The 16705-nt window shown below is 42.9% G+C and overlaps 1 protein-coding gene across 1 annotated transcript; it reads right to left on the bottom strand.

The window, feature by feature from the left end:
- Positions 1-16501, bottom strand: RSAD2 (radical S-adenosyl methionine domain containing 2). The gene is made up of 6 exons (XM_019943336.3): positions 16099-16501; positions 11574-11735; positions 9766-9995; positions 7559-7708; positions 4551-4583; positions 1-2836 (listed from the first exon to the last, which is right to left on the bottom strand). Exons 1-6 carry the CDS (start codon positions 16445-16447, stop codon positions 2672-2674), a joined length of 1089 nt encoding a protein of 362 aa, XP_019798895.1. The 5' UTR covers positions 16448-16501; the 3' UTR covers positions 1-2671.
- Positions 16502-16705: the final 204 nt, after the last annotated feature.

Consider the following 16705-nt stretch of genomic DNA (forward strand, 5'->3'; position numbering starts at 1 on the left):
TAATGTACGAAAAATACTTTAATGTATTATAACATCTTACAATACAACAGACCAGTAGTCAAGAGCATCATATATGGAGAAAAAATATACATATTTACATATATTTCTCTAAAATTAAGAATGTCCTAAATATACCCAAGAAAAAACCTTAAAATCTTATTGCATGATTAGTCTTCAACGAATCGCAGTGAATGAAACAGTCCTTTCAACAGAAGAGCAGCCTACGGGATGAATTATTGCCTGATGGAGCCTCATTGAGAATTTGTCCGCCTGTTTTAGTATCATGATTCTCGTTACTGATCCAACAGTTAGACTCCCAACTCCAGCTTGTCATAGAATAAGAGCTGACATTTCAGATGATTCAGCCAAATGATCTCATTCATCTTCAAACTTAAACAGGCAACTTTCATAGCATTTATCACTAAATAACAGAGATGGTTCATCCTTTCTAAACCAGTACGCTGCTACTAATGTCTGATCTTTCTAGGTTTCTTAAGACAAAATTCCATTCATAGTATCACAAGCCAAACTAAGCAATAATTGAAAGCACCACAGAATACTTGCCTTTAACACTTAAATTGAGACACCTCACTTAAATTACCTTTTATTTTCCTAATAAAAAGAAATATGTCTCACAAAGCTAATACACATATTTAAAAACTGAAACTATAAAGCAAAATGTTATATAATCCAAACTTGAATTTTACTCTAATGATAAATGTCCTGACTTCTCCCACTTAAGAAAAATGAACATTTGATATTTTAAACATGAAGGCTTTGAACATTCTCTCAGTGCATAAGAAAGGGGGTTGTGGTGTAAAAACAGCTGGAAAGTGCATTTAAAATAGCTTAATTGTTTTTCTTTTTTTCTGATTTTTGTTCATGTTTGTATTTTATTTTTTTGTTTTTTTCTCTTTATATATATATGTATTTTTTTTTTTTTTTCTCAAGTGTAGTGTTTTGTTTTATACTTCCCTTTGGGGAAAGAGAAATGCAGTTTCCCTCAACTCGAGAGAAATTCACTTCAACTCAGAGGATTTGGGCTTCAGATTCAGATTTTGTTTCAGATTATAATAATCGAGCATCTACTGGATACCACACAATGTCTTCTGTGCTTTCACATATGTGCCCTTTCTCTGTGGAATAATGTAATGGTCAGCAAAGTAAACTCATGTTAAGTAAGAAACAAAAAACCTGTTTTATGGTTATCTGATTATATTAAGGTCGTCATGGTTTAGATACTGTCAAGACCCACAGAGGAAAAAAACTTTCTAATTCTTTTTTCTTTCTTAAAAACATAAAATAAAATGGAAAATACATGACAACAATTCTATCACAGAAGACACACAAACATATTTCAGTTGAATTACAGTGATTTAAAATTTGAAGTAGGAATATCTTTTCTGGGAAAAAAAAAAATCACATAAACCACTTTCAAAAAGTGTTGAAAAAAGATTCTGAAGCGGAATTTCTGCATGGCTGCATAGCAGAATCAGGCAACATTTAAATGCCACCTAGTGGCCAACTCTGGAACTGCAGCTGGATTACAAGAGTTCTTTGAGCAAAAAATTGTCCATGATTTTGCTTTTGTAAAACAGTGATAGGAACTTATTATTTCCCAGGAAATGGTATATTGTCTAGGTTGCATGAACAAACTGAATGTGGTATTTCCAAGAGGAGAATTTTTTTTTTCTTGTCCCAATTCAGTGACATTTTCCCTCAAGCTCTTTCTTAGCCTAGCAAAGGAAGGCTCTGGATCTTATATTGACCTAGATTACATTCTTATTCCAAGTGATTCAGAGTTAAATGGGAAATATTATATTGTGCCACAGCTTCATTTACAGAAAATTCTGGTTCATCCTACACTCTTCGCCACACCCTTTGCTCCACCTTTGCCTGCTGCTTTTGCAGATGAGTTCATGCCGGTCCAGGAACGTGTCGCTTTTCAGGGACACGGGGATGACCAAGCAAGTAAACTCATATGCTGTTGCCTGACAGACTCAGCAGATTCACACAGCAACCCAAGCCCTGACCCCATGTCAACTTCCTCACTAAATTTAAAGCACACCTTGGTTTTGTTAAGAATCTTGGAAGAGAAAGGGGAGCAGCAGAGATCACTCACATTCCTGGAATAGTCGGCGTGGGTCAGGGCCATGCAGAGCCCCGGGGAGAGGAGTTATCTCCTTCTAGGTACTTATCAAAGCCTGGTAAGATGAGCAGTTCTTATTCTTGGAAACATGTATGGACTATTTCTAAACTTCTGGGTAAAAAGTCCAAGATTGCAGTGATATAAAGGCCGAAAAGGAAAGAGCCTCACCGCAAGCAGAAATAATCGGGGGAGATAATTTGTAATTTTTCCATATGGGAAAATAACTATCAAATGAAAGGACTAGAAAAATAACTTCAAAATGGAAATACAGGAGTCAGTAAATACTACTCAAAAATTAAATCCATAATAAGCTAATTAACTAAAGTTAATGGTCTTGCATGTTCTAAGGATTTCAATTTTCCCAGTTATTTATCTGTTCAGTTACCACAGGCAATCAGATCCCACGTACGACTGAAAATCGAATTTGGGGCCGCTGGCAGTGCCTACGGGAAGCAGGGCAGCCACGCGCTGAGTGCCAGGGCGGTCCCCACAGATGGGCTGAAGGTTGTTCAGCCTTCAGCTTTACCAGTCCAGCTTCAGGTCCGCCTTGCTCCATACGTATTTCCCTCCTCGCTTGAGAAACATCTTTTCATCAAAGCCGCTGAATTTTATAGCTTCTTCTACGCCAACATCCAGGATGGACGTGGAAGGATCCTTCCGCCCGTTTCTGCAGTTCACGAAGCGCATCTAGGAAATTCATGATAGAAATTGGGATATTTCCTGTAAAACTCAATTTGGGGGATCAACTCAAAATGACTTTTGATGTTCCAATCATTTCAACAGATGTTTGTGGAGAGCTGTGAACCAGATGCTTCACTGGGGACGTTGAACTCTGGGGACATCATCTCTGTACTCAACCAGCTCCCATCACCCCGTGAACACCTGAGACCAGGTAAGGGCACGATAAACAGAATTATATACACATGCCTGTCCCTCCACTGGGGGGCGGGGTAATCAGGAAAGGTTTCCAAAAAGTGCTGCCGTCTAAGTTATGTTTTGAAATTGTAAACTAGAGAGAACAATATCGTAAAAGCCCAGAAGCGTGAAACAGTACTGTGAGTTTGGGAAATTTCAGGTAGATGATATTCCTGGAGTGAAAACTGTGTGTGCAGGAATTTAAAAAAAAAAAAAGTGTAAAAGCTTCTTTTACGAAAGGGAGATAGCATGGTAAGAAAGGTGATACAGAGGCGGGCAGGTCCCACATCAAGAAGAGTAGCACATGCCCTGCTAAGGGTCTTGGTTTTTATCCTAGATTAAGCATCTTACAGACAGGAACCAGATCTTCACACCTCTGTGACCTACCATGGCACACAGCATTTTGTAGTAACACTTGTTGAATCAAAATGTTCTTAGATTGCCAAAAGTAAATTTTGCTCCTACTCTATTTATTCCAACTGTACAGAAACCAGAGAGTTTGTGGAGGAACATTGGTCAAAATCCCCAGCCAAAAAAAAAACAATCCCCAGCTAGTCATGGTACTCCAAAAATAAATTCTGTTTGACTTTTCCTCTCTACCTTGAACCCATTAACTGAACATTTGTGTTACCACCTTTTCCCCTCTGCTCCTTAAAGAAAGCACATATTGACAACAAATGAATGACTGTGAATCATCACTATTTAACTTGAAAATAATAAAATATCAAAAGTCACAGTAAGCATTTCTCGAAACACCAAATTCAGCTTAAATATAGAAAAGCCATGGTTCTCGTTGGCGCTCATTTCTTAAAAACAGATCTTTGAATGGAATTATTTGTCCAGTGCTAGAAATATTGGCAAAAGTTTATGAATTGGGACAGAAAAAGAAAAGAAAAAGACACAAGGAAAGGGAGAAGTGATTTGTTTTTCAGTTTGGAGAATGATGGCATATCTCTTCCTTTGGAAGGCAGTGGGGTAGGAAGGTACCAGTGGCTTTTGGAGAGGAACTGTAACCTCTTCTCTCCAAAGCCAAGAGCTATCTGTCAGAGGACAAGCTGGCAGCATCTGAGGTATTAAAGGCAATAACGTCAAGGGTGATGTGTCCTTCCTGCAAAGATCCCTGGGTGTCCCTTGGCCAGAGAACCCAGCTGAAGATGGCGTAACAAAGGACACTGCTTTGTGTGATGTCAGCTCCGTGCGACACCCGTGGATCCATAGCCATAGGGAAAAGACCATCGAGTGCGGGTGTGTGCAAACACTGGGACCAGATTCAAGCCATTGCCTGCCCAGCCCCTTAGCTCAGAGATGGACACAGCGAAGTAAGGGCTCTATAATATTAATGTTAGTCGGTGACAATAAAAACATGAAATGCTGGCCAGAAAGAATGAATATAGACTAAATGGTTATGCTGATTATAACTCAACCCTGACCTTGCCGCTTAATGAATTGTTAAGGGATCATTTTATAATGCATTAGACATACTCACATATTCATCCAGAATAAGGTAGGAATCTCTCATCTGCAAAGCAGAAATCACACACCAATTTAGTCTCGAGCATATTTTTCAGTATGTATGCTCAACTGCCTGTCTTACCGCGTTTGTGTGTTTGTGCTTTATTATTTCTGGAGGCCACATTTCTTACATCTCTTGAGTGTCTTTAGATGCGTCCCTTACAAGGTGAGCCATCTGCCAGTGCCCCATACCCACCTAACACTCATCTCCGAGCCATCTGTTTGTGTCCATTCGGATTCTAGCAGATTCTAGCAGGCTGGCTTCTGCCCCATGCTGGAAGGGTCACATGCCACTCTGAAAGCTCCTCTGACAGTGAAACCCCCAGGCTAATTTCCCCATTTCCTCTAGCTCTGGGGAACCCTGTCCTTCATTGTTCAATATTCCCTGTGTCCGCCATGCCTCTGATGGACCCCCTTTTCAGTGAATAAAGCAGAATCCCTTTAATGCTATTACCTGGGAGCTTATCTGAGGATTTTAATATTACTTACATTACTTGTAACTAGTTATGCCTTCTATAGGTATATAGAGAGTGTGCCTACACTCTCATAGGAAGGTATACCCTCTATATGTACCCCATATAGGTAGGAGTCTGCAAACGTTTTTCTGTAAAGGGCCAGAGAGTAAATATTTTCAGCCTCATAGACCATGTGGTCTCTGTGGCAACTGAAAGCCACTGTAGACAATGCTTAGAGAGGAAGCATGGCTGTGTTCCACTGAAACCTTCCTTATCGACCTTGAACTTGCATTTCGTATACTTTTCATGAGTCACAGATGTCATTCTTGTTCTGATTTTTTTTCCAACCGTTCTTGGCTTGCATTCTGGGTTTGTCCCACGGGCTGTAGCTTGCCAATTCCTCCTTTGCATGGCCAGTTCGGGACCTTGTTCCTGAATGTCTGGAGGTGGGCCAGGCATCAGCATCACCTGGGAGCTGGTTAAAATGCTGAATCGTGGGTCCACCTCAGACCTGCTTGCTGGTTTGCAAACTTGGGAGTTCCCTGGGTGAAACCTTACCCACGTCAGAGGTAAAGTGAGCTGACCCCGCCTATGTCAGAAGCAGAGTTCACCGACCTCATCTACATAAGAGGCATGGTTAGCTGACCTCACCTACATTGGAGATAAAGTTAGCTGAGCTCACCTATGTCAGAGATATAGTTAACTGACCTCACCTCTGTCAGGTATAGTTAGCTGACCTCACTTACAAGAGAGGCAGGGTTCGCTGACTTCTCCTATGTCAGAGGTGAAGTGAACTGACCTCACCAAAGCAAGGGAACCGACACACAAAGCTTGTCTTGGGTGACCTGCAAGACAAGAAGACCTCAGCACCCTCTGCTCGTCTTAAAAGTTTATAGAGAAGCCTGAGCTGGGTTCAGTCACATGTGCCATCCAGATGGTTTCACCGTGGGAGTGCACGTCCTGAAGACAGAGGAGGGGTTAGGAGCCTCCACTTGCCCCAGTCCAGCTCTGGGTCAAACAGTGGTCACCTCCTCTCAATAACTTCCCCAACCCTGCGGACTCTAAATCTGCATTTTAGCAAGACCCTGCCTGGTGGGGCGGGGGGGGGGGGGGGTGGGGCGGTGTCTGTACAATGAAGTTTGAAATGAACTGACTAGCAAGCTTCTCAGGCTTTGGAGTTATCCAAACCCCAGTTTGTCCCTTGCTGGGCTCTAAGGGAGGTGAGTTAACTCTGCCTCTGACATGGGTTAGGTCAGCTAACTCTACCTCTGTCACAGGCGAGGTCAGCTAACTTCACCTCTGACACAGATGATGTCAGTTAATATACCTCTGACATAGATGAGGTCAGTTCACTGTACCTCTGACACAGATGAGGTCAGCTAACCACGCCTCTCATGTAGGTGAGATCAGCTCACTTTACCTCTGACATGAGTGAGGTCAGCTAACTCTTTCTGTCACGTAGGTGAGGTCAGTTAATCCTATGACCCAGCCTCAGAGTTTCTAAAATGGGGGTAATATTTCTGGCTCATGAAGCCTCTGTGAAGTGCTCAAAAAGCAGTAATTTATGACATATTTTCTTTGATCTCACATTACCTGTGTAATTAAGACAAATTTTAAAAAGTCAAATAAAATAGTGTAGAGATATGAATATTCTCCTCTGTTCTCTGGCTTCTTTTCAAAAGCTGCTCTGACCCCATTCAGGAATTTTCTTATTCGTACTCTGGTCAACATTACTCTGAAGTATAAGGAATGAATCCTTGTTCTCAAATTTCTAATATGATGTAAGCATATGAGGGAGAGATTCTTTGGCGGAAGATGGGGAAAGCTTTTGATTTTTAAATACTTTAAAAATAATAAAACTACCTATTTTAGAAAAATTTAAAGTCCAAACAGTTATCAAGGTAAACAAAAATGACTGATAATCCCATTATCCCAAGATGACCGTGGGATGTGTACATACACACCTTTTTTGCACATTAGGATTAAAGGTCAAATGAATTTTGCCTATAGTTCTTCATTTGTACCTAACATCATATCATGCAAATTTATCCTTGTTCCCTAATATTCTTTGAAATAGGTTATATAGTCAGTATAACATTCCATACAGGGAACATGAGCTTACCTGTTCTCTGTAAGTTGAATATCAGGCTACTTTCAATTTTTTATTCCTGTCCCTAACACTGCAGTAATGTAGCTTTGAATAAGTTCTTTTTTTTCTTTAGCTTCTGAGAACACACTGATTATTTACTCTGTCTCTGATAACACCTGGAAGCTCCAAACTGTAGACGTGCTTTGGCTGACACTGTTTAAATTACATGATACATACACTTGGACTGACAGGATGGATCCAATTTTTCACATTGGAAACCTAAAGATCTGGTGAAACTTCCACCTCAGCCCTGAGACTACTCCCATCTCTCCACGCAAACCCTCCAAAGCCGCAGTGTGTGCAGCCCTTGGTGGAGACACTGTCCTGTTTGGAGCTAAATGTGTGACGGGGAACAAAACAACATTTGCTTCATACAACCTTCTGGTTAGACTCGGGCACCAGGCAGGGCACGTCTTTGTGGCGGTCCAAGAACGCTTCAAACTCTTCATCACTTATCACGAACGGTTCTGCTTCTCTCAGAGCATCTTCTCCAGAATTCTCACCTTCAATTATGAGGCATTGGAAGACCTGAAACACAAGTGTGGTGTTGGCTTTGTGAAGAGCTTTCCATCTCTTTTTGCCCCAAATCTCATTTCTCCCTGAACCTCTCCTGAGCAAAGAAGACTCCTCCAACTAGGGAACATTCTAGAAAGACACTGCTCTGGGGAAATGAGAACATGCCCTGAAATTTAGGGATATGGTACTAGAAGCCCAAACATTCCCAAAATATAAATTTTTAAAAACTGTTCTAGATTACATTTGATCTAGTCTTATAACCTAATATTTTCAGACTACAAAATAATGGTTGCCTGCAAGCCCAGGGCCTCCCGCAGAGGAGGCTGCCTGGAGGACCAGGTTCTGAACCACGTGAGCAATTGCATAACAGTTGACACCTGATCCAGGTTTACATCAATTTGCATCCTGCAGACCTCAGTGATCTGATGCAAAAACTGTTTTCTAAATGGACAGCAGCTAATCCTCTCCCTCCAAAAAAGTCAGAATTTTGAAAAGGCAATTCTGGAGTGAATCAGGCAAGTGGAAGCCAGAGTAGGGGTCGAAAGATTGGAGAAAAGAGATAGAGAAGAAGTGACAAGGAGCCATGAGCAAACCAAAGCTATGAGAAAAAATATGTATTTATAATATATAAGTATAGTACATGAGTGATGACTGGCAGGGGGCTCTAGAAGGGAAATCTAAGAGCTTGGAGCTTAGCCCTCTGGCTCTCCTCTGACGCCTCCACACAGTGGGTCATAGCCTGGGGTCCTCCCATCACCCCTGTTTCTGTAGCTGTTTTCAGTTCCTCCTGGACCTGGAAGAGTGGCTGATATTCCAGCTTACTCACATATATAACCAAACATCAAGTTCAACATACAAATTAAAACTTTTTAAAGTAAGAAACATTTCTTGTTTCCCATAACCCATTTCCACATGTTACAGGATAACCTCAGGAAAATAATACATTAATCCCTTTCCCATCTCCACAACCCTTCTCTGAATGCTAACGTGGGATTAACAGCACATCCCAGGCAGCTTTGATAGGAAAGGTTTTCTTGGTGTCTAGACAGGAATTCCTTCCCTAGGTCTTCTCTACCTGTGGAAATTCTATCCCTCTGTCCAAGCAGGAGCCAAATACCTCCTCCTACACGAAGTCTTCCTGGCTCTTTGGCAGAAATAAAGCTTGCCTGTTTCACCCTGCCACATTATCCCAGCACACATAGCTTTATATTACAAGAGTTTTCTTTAACTCTTTTACTTGCTAGAATTGAATTCTACATCTTATCTTTAGTTGCATTAGTCTGGGGTTCAGGCACAGACTTTGGATACCTGCATAGCAATCATCGGGGCAGCTTGTTAAGAATACATATTCATACAAACCCTCCTGCTAATCTGTTTCAGGATAGTGGGTATAGGATGAGGCCCAAGAAGCTGATTTGAAACAGTTCCCTGAGTTCATTCTGAAGAACAGCCAGGGGCAGAAACCTTCAGTTTATAATTCTTTGTAAGCATCTGTGCATGGTGGGTGCTGTAAGTCACTGTGAACTGGCTTACGAGTATTTGAACCTTAGACTTTTTAGTAGCTGATAGTGGGGCTAAGTCCTAAAGCACACATCTGGGTGAATGAATCTTGGGAATGAATTTTGCTACCACTTGGGGATGGCTTTTCTCCCAAAAGCTTCTAATAATGCTATGAAAAATGAACTAACAGAATTTATGAAGAACACATACCCATTTATAAATAGGCCAAGAGTTTTTAAGACAAATCAGTCTTATTATTTTAATAAACACATACGAGTTAGACTTCCTATGAACATATTCTTCAGAATATCTCCAAGCACTTCTCATATTCTTTTATATTTACTTTCACAATTTCTCAGAAGGAAATCAGTTATAAGGGGGAAATTGAGGCAAAGAGAATGTAAGTAGTTAACGTTTAGCAGAGCTGAAAGAAGGACCAAGGGCCTGCTTTCCCAACTGGCTCTCTGAGTCCATAGTTCTCTGTATCCTTATCATTTCGGGTTTTGCCGAAGCAAGTCTCTCCTGACCATTCTCTTAATTACAACCAGCAAAAGCGACTCGGTACGTACCTTCCAGCGGATGGGGTTCAGGGCTTTAATCTGTTCCGTCATGTCCTCGTCCACATTGTATCGATTGATGACAGAATTTATCTTGAAGGCCACTCTGTAATCTTGGCACCACGTCCTCAATTTTTGGAGATTTTCCACGTGGTTCTTGTTTCCTTGACCACGGCCAATAAGGACATTGACCTGCTCGTCAAAGCTGTCGCAGGAGATGGCGAGAATGTCCAAATATTCCCCTGAGGGAAAACCGTCACCATTAGGCTTTTCCATCCAAGGATGCAGACACAGGCCTTTAAGCCAGAGGTGGAGAATTGGAGCCTTATGGACCATAGGTAGACATAGGTAGGTAGATAGGTAGACATAAACGTTTTGTTTGTTCCTCCAGACATCTAAAAATATTTCAAGCTCTTTGCAACTATTTTTGGGGGGATAGATTTAACACAGAATGTAGATTTATGGTGTATCTTTAATAATTTAGCATGTGGCAGCGCTAACCTTGAACTCCCATATAGGACCAGGATCAACGGAAGTTCATAAATGACTGTCCACGTGTCCACTATTAATAATCCTTACACTTTCTTTTTGTCTCCCTACCGCTAATGATCCTTTTTCTTAGGCACTTCCGAATTCACTAATTGGCACCACCTCTCCCGTACAACCTTTGAGCTTTTGACCCAAAGGTGCAGCAACCCTCCTGGTCCCTACTCTTTACACCATATTGACAGCATGTAGAGCCCATCCTGGAGAGAGCACGCTGCCCTGGGGACACAGACAGCAAACCCAACCAGTTCTTCTCTGATCACACAGCTCCCTAACCCTGTCTTATTGCTCTGAATCTGGTTCCCAAAGCTTACTTTTGAACTTCTGAACCCCCTCTTTCACTGAGTGACTCCCTTCACGGTCATTTTGATGTTGACTCATTGCCCTGTGGTCTTCCTGTTAACCTTCCTCAGGTGGGCTGTTCTACCCACATCCACACCCAGATCCACATCCAGTTCTTCATCATCTTGGAAGGAGGATTTTATCAGAGATCTGCTGTGAGTGTCCTCAACAGATCACAAGTGCAACTACCCTTTGGATGATTTCAAGGCTCAAACAACTTACACAAAGCAAAGCACACTCTAAGAGTTCAGTTAGAACTGTTTCCCAAAATGATAGTAGTAATAATAGCTAACATTTTTCAAGTGCCTCCTAAATTCCAGGTACTGCTCTCTGAATATTAACATCTATGTAAAACTTAGCTTCCCAGTCTTAGGACCAGGGGTTCGTAACCCTGGGTCGTATAGTGGAATCCCTCGGAGCACCCCAACTTGGCCTGTCCACATACCACGAGGCTCTGATATAATTAGTCTGGAGTCCAGTCCCAGTACAGATATTTTATAAAATTCCTCAGTAGCCAAATATGCAGCCAAAGGTGAGAACGACTGTTCTAGTCTAATCACTTACTTTGTACACGAGACTACTAAAATAGAGTTATTTCCGAAAATACTTTAAAAATTAAACATGAATAGCAAACGATAAGGTCAGGGCTTGCAAAACTGCACACTGCGTTCATTCTCCCCACTAGCGGCTCAGCTAAAACTAGCTACGCTGATCATGGACGGAAGAGTTCTGGGGCTCGTCTGTTCTGTTATCTGCCTTGTCATACTTGTTGACTTAGAGCCCTACCAGCTTGAAAAGAGATTAGAGCAAGCCCACTTGTTTCCTTCCTCCCTTTGGATTCCCAGCAGGCCTGGCCAAAAGCCCGGGATAGAGGGAAATAGAGCAACAGACAGTGACAGAGGCGGCCGTCCCGTGCCACGTGAGGCTCTCACCGTACTTCTGGAACCAACTCTCCCGGATCAGGCTCCCGTTGCTCACTATGCTCACGCTGGGCAGTTGCAGCTCCTGTTTGCAGAACTTCACCAGCTGGCCAAGGTATCTGCCCCGGTCGTGGAGGAATGGCTCCCCACCGGAGAAGTTGATCTTTTCCATACCTGGGACAGACAGAGCACGGCTTTTCCTTCTAGTTTTCCACTTCACCAACATCCATTATTATTTTAATGGCAAAAGTAGTATATTCTCAATGTAATAGAATGAGATGAGAGAAAAGCGGCACTAGGACGTACGCCTAAGCTCCAAAGCCTTTGATCTTTCTAAGTGTGCAGGGTCGCCCCTCCATCCTAGCTTTCCCGGGACAGTCCCAGTTTATGGAGGACCAAATCTCATCAGTTAGTTTTTTCTAGCACCCTCTTTTACTCTCAGATGTTTCTGCAATGGGGCAATGGTAAATTATAACACCTCACTATTTATAAGCTAACATGCTAGGAGGTGGCTTGTACGATAAGCATTATTATCCAATAAAAATACGATCCCCTAAAAGTGTGGTTAGATAGGGGCAGATAACTAGAGAAAGTGAAACAGTGCATTGGCCAGTGATGTAGCCCGTGAGGAGTTTGAGGATTAGGTTAGAGGTGATGAAAGAATGAGAAAACTGAACGAACAGGATGTAGAGATGTTGCTAAGAGCTTAGACGAGGAGCAATTAATTCACAGTGGTGCCAACCTACAAGCCATCCTGTCACGGCACACGGATCAATAGCTGATGCTCATAATGCTTGAGTTCTATTCAGTCTGCTCTGTTCAAAAGCCGAAGACGTGGGCTTCCCTGGTGACGCAGTGGTTAAGAATCTACCTGCCAGTTCAGGGGACAAGGGTTCGAGCCCTGGTCTGGGAAGATCCCAGATACCGCGGAGCAACTGAGCCCGTGCACCACAACTACTGAGCCCACACACCTAGAGCCTGTGCTCCACAACAAGAGAAGCCACCGCAATGAGAAGCCTGTGCACCGCAATGAAGAGTAGCCCCCCTCGCTGCAACTAGAGAAAGCCCGCGCGCAGCAACAAAGACCCAACTCAGCCAAAAAAAAAAAAAAAAAAAGCCAAAGAAGTAAATAATATATTTTAGAAGCATCTGCAGCCAGAGCAGTCATTTTAAATGTAATGTACTTTTATTGTTTAAATTTAAAAATAAATTTAAAATTTTAATAGCTACCAAAATAGATTTTCCTCTATTTGCCAGAAATCTTACTTACAGGACACATCACCCATACTATACCTTAACCATTTTAACTAACTTTGGTTTTATTTACTTAAAACTGAGAGGTCATGATATAAAAGTATTAATTATAACTGTAATTGTTTATACTCTATTAAAAAACATATGAGCATTTATTTATTTGTGCCTTGTAACAACTTTTTAAGGTTGATATATGAGTTATCAATATTGTCTGTATTTTAAAGAATATTAAACTGATATTCAGAAAGTTAAATGTCTTGACACATTGTTTAAGTGCTGGAACAGGAACTCAAATCCTGGCCGTGTGAATCAAGAGGCTAAGTTTGTTCCATAACCCCAGACCTCTCTTCATTTGTTCATTCATGCACTAATTCATCCATTCAAAAACATTCATTAGATTCCTATTACCTTCTAGATACTTTGCTAGGCAGCAAGATAAGCAGAATGCTAGGTTTCAACCTTGGAACTCAAACTCTTTGGGGACCCAGATATTAAAAACAAAACACAAGAGCATAATTTTAAATATGCTGCAGTAGGCACTTAGGTTGCTTCCATACCTTGGCAATGTAAATAATGCTGCTATGAACATTGGGGTGCATGTATCTCTTCAAATTAGTGTTTTTACTTCTTTCTGATATATATCCAGAAGTGAAATTGTTGGGTCATATGGTAGTTCTATTTTTAGTTTTTTAAGGAACCTCCATACTGTTCTCCACAGTGTCTGTACCAATTTACATTCCCACCAACAGTGTACGAGGGTTCCCTTGTCTCCACACCTTCTCCAGCATTTGTTATTTGTGGACTTTTTGATGATGGCTATTCTGACTGGTGTGAGGTAATACCTCATTGTGGTTTTGATTTGCATTTCCCAGATGATTAGTGGTGTTGAGCATCTTTTCAAGTGCCTGTTGGCCATCTGCATTTCTTCTTTGGAAAATTTCTATTCAGTTCTGCCCATTTTTTAACTGGGTTGTTTGTTTTTTGATGTTCAGTTGTCTCAGCTATTTATGTATGTTGGCTATTAACCCTCTATTGGTCATATCATGTGCAAATATCTTCTCCCACTCAATAGGTTGTCTTTTCATTTTGTCAATGGTTTTCTTTGCTGTGCAAAAGCTTTTACATTTTTTTAAAAGTGTCCATCAATAGACGAATGGATAAAGGAGATGTGGTATATATGCACAAAGGAATACTACTCAGCCATAAAAAATAATGACATTTTGCCATTTGCAGCAACATGGATGGACTTGGAGGGCATTAGGTTAAGTGAAATAAGTCAGACAACTATTGTATAATATCATTTATGTGTGGAATCTAAAATAACACAACAAACTAGTGAATAAAACAAAAAAGAATCAAACTCACAGATATAGAGAACAAACTAGTGGTTACCAGTGGGGAGAGGGAAGTGGGGAGGGGCAAGATAGGGCTAGGGAGAAAAAGGGTTATAATTAGGATTATATGAAATCATGTGTGTGAAACTTTTGAAAACTGTGAAGCATTATAGGATTTAAAGAATCTTTCATTCAAGTAAAAAAATAAAATAAATAAAACATGCTATAATACATGCATTTGTAACAAATGCCATGGGATCACAAAGGAAGGTGAGAGGGCATTCATTCTGCATGACGAGGACCAGGGATAATTCTAAGGAGCTTTGAAAGTTCACCAACAGAGACTGAGGTGACAAGCATTCCAGGAAGAGAGAACAGTGCGATCACAGGCTCCACGATGCAGGTGTTGTGGGAGAACTGTGTCACATGATGTGTCCACAGCTTGGGGCCCTTCAGGAATTGGGGTGAAGGATGGCAACACTGAGCTTGAAGCCTGTGCTGACAAGTTTGGGCTTGGAAGCCATGCAAGAGAGCTAAGTGGGGGAGTTAGCCATCAAAATATATATTTTAGTAAGATAATGTGCTTTCAGAGGGGACCCAGAGACAATGAGATGAATTGCAGCAGTCCTGGTGAGAAATAATGAGACCCTGAACCAGACCCCAATGGGAACGGCAAGGTGGGTCAGGCATTGGATGAGCTGTGGATGACTGGGCAGGCGTATGGGAAGCAAAATGAGTCCGATCCAGTAAAGTGCAAGCCTACGATCTCACCATATCAAGCACAAAATCCGGCAAAACTAGTGTGTGTGTTAGAGAAAGAGCTAGTGGTTATCCTGGGCAGGAAGGGCAGGGGCTGAAGGGAGCGTGCGCTTTGGGTGCCCTGCTGTTTTCTGTCTAGAGTTGCGTGCTGTTTACTTGGGTGTGTGCAGGTCTGTGCAAATGTATGTTACATGTCTGTAAAAAAGGCAAGCAAGTTGGGGCTTCCCTGGTGGCACAGTGGTTGAGAATCTGCCTGCTAATGCAGGGGACACGGGTTCGAGCCCTGGTCTGGGAGGATCCCACGTGCCACGGAGCAACTAGGCCTGTGAGCCACAACTACTGAGGCTGCGCGTCTGGAGCCCGTGCTCCGCAACAAGAGAGGCCGCGATAGTGAGAGGCCCACGCACCGCGATGAAGAGGGGCCCCCGCTTGCCGCAACTAGAGAAAGCCCTCGCACAGAAGCGAAGACGTAACACAGCAAAACTAAATAAATAAATTACTAAAAAAAAAGGTAAGCAAGTTGAGAAAAAAGTTGGCCATGTGGCTGAACTTGCTCTAGGGAAGACAGGAGGACAGACCTGGAGCGGAAGATGTCACCGTAGAACTGGACAGGCTGGGGTCTCTCTGAGATGCCTTCGAGTTACTGACGTGGTGACACCGAGTGAGAGTCTCCAGAGCAAAGGCATTGCCTTGTCTGAGTCGTAAATAGTTTCTCTAAAGTTTCATAGTAAGAACAGGTAAATAATCCAAAATAAAAGATTCAGCTATCGCGTTTCTTAAGTCAAAGTGTCTGAATTTGTTTGCAACCTTCCTCATTAACTGTTTCTGGGAAACCCCAAGTGCTTCGGGCCGACTCAGAGTGCAGCACGACCTTCCCGACCTGCCTCGCTCCGCGGGCTGGGCGGACCGGGACCCTGCAGGTGCAGGCGCGGCTCGCTTAGCTTAGCAGCGTCAGGAGGATGGGTTTGCTCCACTTACACCCAGGTCAGCCGACTCTGCGGGCTGGGAAGGCCTAGACACCCATCCCCAAATTCACCTCCACATCCTCTGGAGGGAGGGCATCCTCCCTGTGCTGTGGGAACCGCTAGGATTCTGGGGGAGCCGTCCAGTCCATGCGCGCTCCCAGCCCCCTCCTGTCAGCCAGCCACGTACCAGCTGAGCCCCTGATCTCGTACTGGGTCCGGACTCACCCGCTTCCTTCAGCAGCAGCAAGCCTCTCTTGGCCTCCGCCAGCGGCAGCACGAAGGACGTTTTGGCCGTGTGGAAGCAGAAGCCACACTTGTAATTGCACTGGCGGGTGAAGTGATAATTTACGCTGATGGGGGTGATGGGCAGATCGCGGTCCTCTTTGTCTTCCCTGCTGGGCTTCCTTGGTTTTCTCCTGCCCCGCTGCTGCTGGCTCTTCTGGCCCCCTGCCAGCCAGAATGCTGTACTGAGCCGGGGGAACAGGGTCCCCAGGCTGCTCCACATGGAGCCCAGGTGCTGCACGAAGGCGCTCAGCAGCTTGAGAGTGAATGACACGGGTACCAGCATCCACATGGTGGCCAGGTTCCCTGAGGCTGCCCTGCAGCTGCAGGCTCACTTTATATGTGCCCCGGCAACCTGTCACACGGGGAGGAGGGACACACCTTCCTTGATTAACTCTCAGCGGAGCACAAGTTTCGATTTCTCTCTTTATGAAAATGAAAGTTGGAACAGGGCCAAGACTGAAGGCTCAAGGCTAAGACTGACATCTGCTTTCTCTGCCCCGCTGCTTCCCCCTGTCTATAAATAATAGGGGTATAAATAATAGCCTCC

This window comes from Tursiops truncatus, chromosome 14 (assembly GCF_011762595.2).
Source record: "Tursiops truncatus isolate mTurTru1 chromosome 14, mTurTru1.mat.Y, whole genome shotgun sequence".
Taxonomy (NCBI): Eukaryota; Metazoa; Chordata; class Mammalia; order Artiodactyla; family Delphinidae; genus Tursiops; species Tursiops truncatus.

Coding starts and splice junctions, on each gene's coding strand:
- RSAD2 (XM_019943336.3), bottom strand. CDS start 16,447: ATGTGGATGCTGGTACCCGTGTCATTCACTCTCAAGCTGCTGAGCGCC. Junction 7,709..9,765: donor TGAACCCCATCCGCTGGAAG/GTACGTACCGAG, acceptor CTTGTGTTTCAG/GTCTTCCAATGCCTCATAAT. Junction 2,837..4,550: donor ACCTTATTCTGGATGAATAT/GTGAGTATGTCT, acceptor TGAATTTCCTAG/ATGCGCTTCGTGAACTGCAG.